The sequence below is a fragment of the Haematobia irritans genome, chromosome 1, assembly GCF_050003625.1.
Source record: "Haematobia irritans isolate KBUSLIRL chromosome 1, ASM5000362v1, whole genome shotgun sequence".
NCBI lineage: Eukaryota > Metazoa > Arthropoda > Insecta > Diptera > Muscidae > Haematobia > Haematobia irritans.
Window position 1 is genome coordinate 274902406 of NC_134397.1, and position 10599 is coordinate 274913004.

General features: G+C 34.0%; 2 protein-coding genes across 2 annotated transcripts; both read left to right on the top strand.

Annotated features, from left to right (window-relative positions):
* Positions 1-2541: 2541 nt before the first annotated feature.
* Positions 2542-3952, top strand: LOC142219784 (lipase 3-like). Its single transcript, XM_075288606.1, has 2 exons — positions 2542-2653; positions 2718-3952. Exons 1-2 carry the CDS (start codon positions 2543-2545, stop codon positions 3831-3833), a joined length of 1227 nt encoding a protein of 408 aa, XP_075144721.1. The 5' UTR covers position 2542; the 3' UTR covers positions 3834-3952.
* A 4991-nt stretch (positions 3953-8943) lies between these two features.
* On the top strand, positions 8944-10281 carry LOC142236624 (lipase 3-like). Its single transcript, XM_075307862.1, has 2 exons — positions 8944-9081; positions 9148-10281. Exons 1-2 carry the CDS (start codon positions 8944-8946, stop codon positions 10279-10281), a joined length of 1272 nt encoding a protein of 423 aa, XP_075163977.1.
* The last annotated feature ends 318 nt before the right edge of the window (positions 10282-10599 follow it).

Below are 10599 nucleotides of genomic sequence, written 5' to 3' on the forward strand. Positions count from 1 at the left end.
ATGGTTATCGTTAACTTTAGGATTCGATGGAAAAATATTTATATATACTCGACTTCACGTTCTTCTTTTGTAAGAGTTTTTGAATTTCTTCGAAAATTTTAAACTTGTATACAAAAACCTTTATTTGTTACACAATTTTTATTGTTGCAATAAAAAAATAATATTTGATTTGAACTCAGTCCATTTCGTTTATTCTATTTCTTTTATAAAACACACTATACAATTTCGTAGTAAAAATTTAATATAATAGTATGTAATGCTGAACACCTTTTCAGGAACTTCCGAACATATCTGGAATATATGTTCAAAAATATATTTAAAAAAAAGAATGGTGTTGGTCGAAGTAGGGATCGAACCCAGGTCCCCTGTCATCCAAGGCGGACGACCAACCACTGCTCCACGCTGCCAATGTTATGTTGTTAAACAATGTTATGTTTGCATCGGCTCGTGGGCGCCGCAAGCTATGCTATATAAATATAACTTATAACGATAATTATCTCTTGATGACCATAACAGCTACGTAGGCCAGTGGTTAGTGTGCTGGCTTACAAACTGTGTGGGCCGCTGTTCGAATCCTCGTCCGGCAAAAGGTAAAATTAAAAAAAAAATATAAAATATAATAATTTTTTCTAAAATGTTTGTATTACAGAAAAAGGTGCTAAAAACTCGTGGACGTGAGAAAAATGTGAGGGGATATACAATTAGGCAGAAAAAAAAATTGAGCACAATCTTCTTTGGGAGAAAATTCTTCTAAGCATATAATATTTTTGGGTTCAAAATGTTTGCAAACATATTATATGTTCACATAAGAACATATAGTTTTTTGGAAGACAACATTATTGAGTTTGGATGGAAAAATACAAAATGTTTGGAACTTAGACTACCCAAACATATTATATTGTTTAGACCAATATGCTTTCAAACATATTATATATTGGAAGAAATCAAACATATACATGTTTGGACAATACCCAAAAATGTATATGCTTGAAGCAAAATATGTTTGGGAGTATATGTTACAGAAGCGATTTTTGTTGAGGGTGCGGTTTCACAGAAATTACTCTCTTTTCATTCTCTCACTGTATTATGTTGATATCTTTCGTCAACCCTCTCGGTTCTCTCTTGCATAACATACATAGGGTCATGGTTTCAAACCCTGTTTCGACTAGAGGTGTGCATGTGAGTAATATTTTGCTCACGCTCACGCACACTCACGATGGAGAAATCTTATTCACGCACACTCACGCACGATATTTTTGGGTAGGACTCACGCACGCTCACAAAAAGAAAATTTGTACTCACGCACACTCACGCACGAAAATCTTTTAAATGTCGTGACTCACGAAAAATATCGTGACCTACGAAAAATATCGTGACTCACGAAAAATGTCGCGACACAAAAAAATTTGACTCACGAATAATTTAATAATTAAAATCGAGAGCGTTATAAAACTGTTTACACCTAGGGTGTCAATAAAATTATAAATGAATTCAACTCGTAAGCATTTTATATACAATTTCGTGGCACACCTCTAGTATCGAAATAGCCAACAGTTTTTCAGCGGTGGATTATCCCATCTCAGTAATGCTGGTGACATTTTTGAGTGTTTCAAAGCTCTAAGTGGTTTCACTGTAATGTGGAATGCCCTTCGGACACGGCTATAAAAAGGAATCTCATCAGCGGTGGATTTTTTACCAAGTATTTTTTTAAAATACTCTTCTTTTTATTTTATACATCGTTGTGTTTTTGTTATTTTCGGCATATATATATATATATATATATATATATATATATATATATATATATATATATATATATATATATATATATATATATATATATATATATATATATATATATATATATATATATATATATATATATATATATATATATATATATATATATATATATATATATATATATATATATATATCATTAAAAAAAATAAAAAAACTTGAAATCTTCTTAATTTGCAAAACCTTCCCAAAATGACTTTCCATGGAAGTGAAAAAGTCAAACGGTACAGGTTTAAAGCCCAACATGGATGGAATTTTTGACTTTTATTATATTTTTACCTTTTTATTGATTTTATATTCTTTTTTGCGAAATTTAGTTGTCCAAAACTTAAAATTTCACTTAAGACGGTCTAATTCCGTAATTTTTAAGACTTTCCCAAACGGACTGTATCGGAAATGGAAAAAAATCGATTGGAGATCCCGGGATGCGCTTTAAATGTTTAAGTGTTTGTGGAACAACTTCCAATTTTTGTTTTCTGGGATATTACACATCGGGAAACGCTCAATTTTCGAATACCGTGACTATTTGCGAATGATAATGATAATCGAATATACCCCTAAATTTTTTCACAAAAATTGTGAATGTCCCCACTGTTCTACGTAATCTCTCTCTGCATACAAAACAAATACATTTTAAATCGTCGATTATCTTAGAAAATTCACAGAGAGATTTGATAACCAAAATATTTTATGGTAGCAGCAAATGTCCGAACACCACTTACTGGCATTTGTAATCAGAAACATGAAGTGGCTACATGGAATTCTGGGAACATTTTTGGCACTTTCTTGGTTCCAATTAATACCGGCTCATACGGTGGAATATACTCCAGAAGAGAGATTACTCAAGACAACAGTAAGTAAGCGCAGACAATTGATGTTAAGAACTGCTCATCTGCCTACATGTCTACATAATATAGGCCGATCGTATAAAGGAACATGGTTATCCAGCGGAAGTTCACATGGTCGAAACGGAAGACAACTATGTGATTGGCATGTTCCGCATACCCTATTCGCATAAATTACAAAATCAAGATGTCAAGAAACCTGCCATTCTCCTACAGCATGGTTTGACCTCTTGCTCCGATGCTTGGATTTTGAGTGGTCCTAATGATGCGTTGGCTTTCCTATTGGCCGATGCTGGTTATGATGTTTGGATGGGCAATGCTCGTGGCAATACCTACTCTCGTAATAACACCAGACTCTCTACCAACCATCCCTACTTTTGGAGATTTAGTTGGCATGAGGTTGGAGTACTCGATATAGCTACAATGATAGATCACATTTTGGTTACAACAGGAGAATCAGCCATACATTACGTGGGCCATTCCCAAGGCACCACTGTGTTTTTTGTTCTAATGTCAGAGAGACCTGAATATAATGAGAAAATTAAGACGGGCCATTTATTGGCCCCAGTGGCATTCATGGGTCATATGAAAACACCATGGGCTAAATATACTCGTCGTTTTATCAGTCGTCCTAATCGATTAACCCGTATACTTGACACCACAGAAGTAATGCATTTGACATTCTATTCCGAGCTTCACAGTGTCTTCTGTACACACCATCCTGTGCTTGAATTTTTATGCCAGAATTTAATGTATCTTGTAAATGATGAACGAGATACTGGCCACATGAATAAGACCGTATCGGCCCATCTCTCAGAAACACATCCAGCTGGAGCCTCAACCACACAGGTTCTACACTATATGCAAGAGTATGAAACTGGTCGATTTAGCCAATATGATCATGGTTTGGAACAAAATCGCAAGAAATACAATCGTGATACCCCTCCGGACTACGATGTGACCAGAATAACGTCCACACTATTCTTCTATTACAGTGATGCCGACACTTTGGCTGATGTCCAAGATGTGGAATATTTGGCTTCTTTGTTACCAAATCACCCAACGATGACCCACTTCCCGGGAGATTTAATGGAGCATGGTGAATTCAATTGGCATATTCAAGTCAAGGAGCTGATCAACACTCCAATCATAAATGCTTGCAATGCTTATGAGGAATCATCACTGTGAACTTTCGGTGAATATGGAGTATAGTATTTGGCGTAGTTTCCTGTGGATAATTGTGATTTGAATTCGTTTAAATCTATTTGTGATATGCAAGATAATAAACAAAATTTTAATCTAATCAAGATTGCTGAAACTAAACGAAATTTTTGACCAATGATTACAAATCATAATTTGGATTTTGAAAATAAATTCATTTTTAATGTTAAATAAATTTGGAACATATTCAAAAGTAACTCGTTTATCTTAAATTCCAAAAATGCTATAGGCATTTTTCACACAATAAAAATAGATTTATTTTTTTGGGAAATTAACTTTACCAGTAATAGTAAATGTTGTCGATCCAAAATGTTGGTTCAGAGGACAGATTTATTTCTTTGTGTGCATTTGTAATCAATATGGGATGTCTTTCAACGGGCTTAATGACTTTTTAATTAAAAGAAAGTTTATAATCCTTGTTTCAAATTTTTTTTCATTAAATTTAGGACACAAATCTTGAAATTTTGCGTCCCTCTGTTGAAGTTGTAGATCTTTGAAGTAGAATAAAGAAAAACATTTTTAATTTAAAGAAATCATCTTTAACTCAACTGACATATTGAATTGTTATATGGGAAGATGTTTATATATGCTGACGACATATGTCTACTATATCCATATAAACATGAAGAAGGTATTAGGCCTTATATGGAGAGAGATTCCGCTCTAATATTGGAGTATGTTCGTGTTAATAAACTTTTCATTAATGCTTCCAAGACGAAATGAATGCGTTTCAGGCCACGATTCCGATTTAGTGATACGTTTAGAATAAATGTTGATGGAAAAGAATTAAGGGAGGCAGGCTCATTGAAATATTTAGGATTAAGATTACAAAGCAATTTAGAATGGGATCAACATATAGCATATGTGAAATCCAAAATTGCCCCAGCTGTTGGTATTTTGCGAATGTTTAGGAACAAATTTGACCAAAGGACTAAGCTTTTAATTTATCAGGCTCTAGTTCAGAGCCATTGTAACTATTTGGCTATAGTTTATGCGTACAAGAAAAGTGCGGAGTTAAAGACTCTGCAAAGAATGCAAAATAAGGCTTTGAAAGCGATGGCAAATTTGCCAATAGGGTACCCTACGCTAAACCTGTATATGGATATTTTTCCTCATATTTTACCAATTCATGGAACTTATAACCTTCAAATATTTTATATGTATTCAAATGTTTGCATCAAATAGGACATCATACAATTTCTTTCTTGTTCAATAGTCATAACATTAACACACGTAATAATAATCTGCTAAATGTTGTTCTATGCAGAAGTGAGACAACTAAGCAAAGAATTGAATATTCTGGCAGTTTAAGATTTAATAATTTGCCCTGTGAAATCAAGTCTGTTTCAAGTATTTCTGTTTTTAAGACGAGAATAAAGGAATTTTTAAAAACCAAAATTGATGAGCTCCTAATATAATTGAGGTTTTTTTATTTTTATTATTAATACATTCGAAGTAAAAGTTAAAAAATAAAGTTTATATAATATGTTGGCAACGAGCCTCTAAAATGCCTTAATGGCGCTGAGGCCATACTAAGAAATTTGTAAATGTATAACGTTTTAATAAAATAAAAATAAAAAAAGATAAAACTGCTTCAAATATAGGCTAAGACTTATTTTAAGGATTTGCATTTATGGTTTAAAGTTTTTTTTTAGCATTAAGAAAACAGGTTTTACATAATTTGGATTTTGAAACTGGAATTTGTTTGTACATGAATACCTTTATTAATATATCGCAAACAGAGAATAAAAATTCGATGAATGAGATCTGTATCCAATTTTAATTTTATCGATCCTAGATTTAAAGCCAGGGAGGTCCCTAAAAAATGTATTTATTTTAAAGAAGCCGCATCTTTGGCTCGGAATCAATACCAAAATCCTTAAAGGAAGGTCAAAATCTCCGGATCCAAGTAAACTTTTTTTGAGTGTATCTTTGTATTATCTTACTCTCAAAATGCAGGAGTTTGAACAATTACTAGTACCATGGGTGCAGGTTTACACTAAAAAACACATTCAACGAGTTTCACTATCCCTTAAGGATTCCGATTCAAAGATGCTGCTTCTTTAAAATTAAATTAGGTCTAGGGAGCTTCCTCAAGATTCGTGTCCTAAATTTAAAGAAAACAATTCTTGAAGCAAATAATCTGAATTTTGATTTAATTAAAATTTGTTCGTTTTGTTTGTTATTGTTGGCTTCTCTTCAATCGTTATTGTTGTTTTTTTTTTTTTTTTTTTTGATCTCAGCTTAAAGCCATGCATTGACTAAACTACAAGTGTAGCTTAACCAACAGAGGAAAAGTATGCTTGTTTAGTTTTTGTCCTTAATATTGTAAATTGCATATCCTAAAATGTAGTCTGTACAAAAATAACATTTGGATACAGATCTCTTTAATCGATTTTCAAAAATTTCTTATCCTAAATATAATTTCTTTTATATAAATTTTTTTTAGTCTGTACAAATATATATGATATTAGTTTCCTTTATAATTTAAGAAAAAATTAAAAAAAACTCTCGTTATGCTGACAATTCAAATTATTTCTTTCGTCTCACGATAATATTTTTTCGGTGTGTGAAAAATCAGTTAACATTTTAAATTATGAAATATTGTTATTTTTTCGCGAAATATTTTTTGAGTGTACGAATAATATTGTCAATTTAATTAATATTTTAAATGAATAAATATTGTTATTAATTTCTGGTTATGGAAGGACCGATCACTTTAACATGGGTTTATCATTGCACTGAAAAAAAAGCATGCCAGGTTCTAAAGATTTTGTCTTTATCGTAATGATTCCATTGGTGCCAAAGACGCGTAGAATTGAAGTAAGGACATTTAAGTTTTGCGTACTTGATTCTAGGAAACAAAGTTTAAATTATTCATAATGTTAACGAAAGCCTTTCAAATAAGGTGTTGAAAAAAAATGTCCTATTAAAAATAGACGCGGAGAATTGAAGTAATGACAAATTTAAGACACAGTTCTCTTTTAAATTTATGTTTTGTGTACTTGATTCTAGGAAACAAAGTTTAATTTATTCGTTTTTTCAGCTTTTTTCTACATGTGCTATCAGAGTCCTTAAAAATCATGTTAACGACAATTTAAATTTCCAAATTCGGAGTCGTCTACAAGTAGAAAATACGCTATGTTCCAAGTAAAAATGTCTTTCAAATAAAGTGTTGAAAAAAACTCCTATTTTTAAACGCTTCTATTTTTAAACGCCTATTTTTAAACGTAGTGATGATACAAAAAAATCAAAAAAAGTGATGATACAAAAAAATCAAAAAATTTTCTTTCATTTTAGGATACCCAATTTTAACTTCATTGTAAAGTTTTTTTTTGCCTTTTGCACATGGAAAAAACTTAATATCAGAGAAATGCGTCCTCTAACAGGTTGGCTGATAAGTCCCCGGTCTAACAAAGAAAACCAATTTTTTTTGTCAAAATTCGTTTTTATTATTCAACATAGTACCCTTCAAGAGCGATACAACGATTATAACGACCTTCCAATTTTTTGATACCATTTTGGTAGTACTCCTTCGGTTTTGCCTCAAAATAGGCCTCAGTTTCGGCGATCACCTCTTAATTGCAGCCCTGCGAGCATCCTTTTGAGGTGTGAGAACAAGAAAACGTCGCTGGGGGCCAGATCTGGTGAATACGGTTGGTGGGGAAGCAATTTGAAGCCGAATTCATAATAGGCCTCAGTTTCGGCGATCACCTCTTCATTGCAGCCAATTTTTTTCCCTGCGAGCATCCTTTTGAGGTCTGAGAACAAGAATAAGTCGCTGGGGGCCAGATCTGGAGAATACGGTGGGTGGGGAAGCAATTCGAAGCTCCAATAACGCCATATAATAGTCACTGTTGATGGTTTTTCCCTTCTCAAGATAATCGATAAAAATTATTCCATGCGCATCCCAAAAACAAGAGGCCATTACTCTGCCAGCGGACTTTTGAGTCTTTCCACGCTTCGGAGACGGTTCACCGGTTGCTGTCCATTCAGCCGTGATGGAGCCAAGTTTCATCCATTGTCACATATCGACGGAAAAACTCGGGTGTATTACGAGTTAACAGCTGCAAACACCGCTCAGAATCATCAACACGTTGTTGTTTTTGGTCAAATGTGAGCTCGCGCGGCACCCATTTTGCACAGAGCTTCCGCATATCGAAATATTGATGAATGATATGACCAACACGTTCCTTTGATATCTTTGAGGCCTCTGCTATCTCGATCAACTTCATTTTACGGTCATTCAAAATCATTTTGTGGATTTTTTTGATGTTTTCGTCGGTAACCACCTCTTTCGGGCGTCCACTGCGTTCACCGTCCTCTGTGCTCATTTCACCACGCTTGAATTTTACATACCAATCAATTATTGTTGATTTCCCTGGGGCAGAGTCCGGAAACTCATAATCAAGCCAAGCTTTTGCTTCCACCGTATTTTTCCCTCAGAAAACAGTATTTTATCAAAACACGAAATTCCTTTTTTTCCATTTTTTTCACAATACCAAAAGTTGTTTCACAAAAGACGCTCTATCTCACAAACTAATTGACTTACAGACGTCAAATTTTGACACGAATCATTTGAAGGTTGGTACTATAAAAAAATAATATGCATTTAATACTAGCTACGCCATCTATGTGTCAGACCGGGGACTTATCAGCCAACCTTTTATACTAAGCAAAATTCGGAGTCGCATTTTAAAGTCATGAAATCTTTGGCCTCACGGCAATATTGTTTTCCGCGTGACAGGGCAAAATTAATACTTTTAAATATGACTTGGGCTCATTCCAAAGTATCAGTCGTAGAACATTTTTTGTAAGATAAGTCCTTAGGCACTATACCCGTTTTGGATAATCTCTTCAGAACCTGTTCCATCTCAAGCGTTGTATTTTTTTGTCTCAGTGCCATGTTGTGTCACTCTAATATACAATACCTATGAAGTATTAGTAGCAATTTAAATGGAGAGTTTAATCTATATAATAAAAACACACAAATATTCAATGTAGATTAACTACAAGAAAAAATAATTTCTATTGGAATTTGTTTTGGCAAAAAGTATTTATAGAGGTAGCATTAGATATGGGAACCATTTATCAAAAATTGGTAGCTATGAGAGGCATCCATTTCACGTTTCTTACGTTGCTTTCTTTAACACCATTAGCTTTCGCACAACCCATTGAATACGATGAACCAAATGAGAAAATTATAAAAACTACGGTTAGTAAGGATCTGCTTTATATTTCATTCATTAGTAAAATAATCCTATATTCATAATTCTAATAGGCCGATCGTATTAAGGAACATGGCTATCCAGCTGAATTCCATAGAGTGGAAACTGATGATAATTATGTGATTGGAATGTTTCGTATACCCTATTCGCACAAATTGCAAAATCAAAATGAGAAAAAACCTGCAATACTCCTTCAACATGGTTTGATTTCTTGTTCAGATGCTTGGATTTTGAGTGGACCCAATGATGCTCTCGCCTTTATGTTAGCCGATGCTGGTTATGATGTTTGGCTGGGCAATGCTCGTGGTAATACGTATTCTCGTAACAATACCCGCCTTTCTACCAATCATCCGTATTTCTGGAGATTTAGTTGGCATGAAATCGGTGTTCTTGATATTGCGGCTATGATCGATTATATGTTGGCCACAACTGGAGAAACTGCAATACATTATACCGGTCATTCTCAGGGTACAACGGTCTATTTTGTACTCATGTCCGAGAGACCTGAATATAATGAGAAAATTAAAACGGCCCATTTATTGGCTCCTGTAGCATTCATGGGTAATATGAAAACTCTATGGGCCAAATATACCCGCCGTTTCATAGGGCGTCCAAATCGAATCACCCGCATGCTTGACACCACAGAAGTTATGCACGCTAGATTCATAGAGGATTTGTATAAACTTCTGTGCACCAAACATCCGATTATGACATTCATGTGCAGTAATCTTGTCCATCTTCTAAATGGTGATACCGATGTGGGTAATATGAATCAAACCGCATTACCTATGTTGACTGAAACTCATCCCGCTGGAGCTTCATCGTCGCAAGTTCTTCATTATATGCAGGAATATGAATCTGGCCGTTTCTGCCAGTTTGATTATGGTGTAGCACAGAATCGTAAGAAATATGGTCGTGACACTCCGCCAGACTATAATGTGGGACAAATTACTTCGAATCTTTTCTTGTACTACAGTGATGCGGATACTTTGGCCGATGTTAAAGATGTGGAGTATATAGCAACCCTTTTGCCAAATACGCCTACCATGATTCATTTCCCTGGAACCACTATGGCTCATGGGGAGTTTGCATGGCACATCAATGTTAAGGAGATGATTAACATTCCAATAATCAATGCTTGTAATGACTATGAAAAATCTTTGGAGTCTAGTGACCCTAGATTGTAAATCTGTAGAGCAGAATATACGATGTACATTTTGAATATAAACACGCAATGTGTTTTTTTTTATAAAAATAAACAAAATTGTGTAATCTTATCAATGTTGTTGCGATAAATAATCGAAATCTAATTGCATTTCTATATGAAAGTTAGTGTTGTTCAATTTCAGGGAATCTTATTTCATATAAGTTCCTAAAACCAAACAGATAAGCTAATGAACTTCACTTTTATTCACTTGCAAATTCAGGTGACATTTTCAGATAATTAATATCCTCTTAATTGTGGGGCACAAAGGGTATAAGACGACGTCCTGTCTTCACACATT

What these genes read in the sequence shown, in the direction of transcription:
- LOC142219784 (XM_075288606.1), top strand. Translation starts at nt 2,543, where the DNA reads ATGAAGTGGCTACATGGAATTCTGGGAACATTTTTGGCACTTTCTTGG. An exon ending in AGAGATTACTCAAGACAACA is followed by an intron (nt 2,654 to 2,717) that starts GTAAGTAAGCGC and finishes TACATAATATAG; the next exon opens with GCCGATCGTATAAAGGAACA.
- LOC142236624 (XM_075307862.1), top strand. Translation starts at nt 8,944, where the DNA reads ATGGGAACCATTTATCAAAAATTGGTAGCTATGAGAGGCATCCATTTC. An exon ending in AGAAAATTATAAAAACTACG is followed by an intron (nt 9,082 to 9,147) that starts GTTAGTAAGGAT and finishes TAATTCTAATAG; the next exon opens with GCCGATCGTATTAAGGAACA.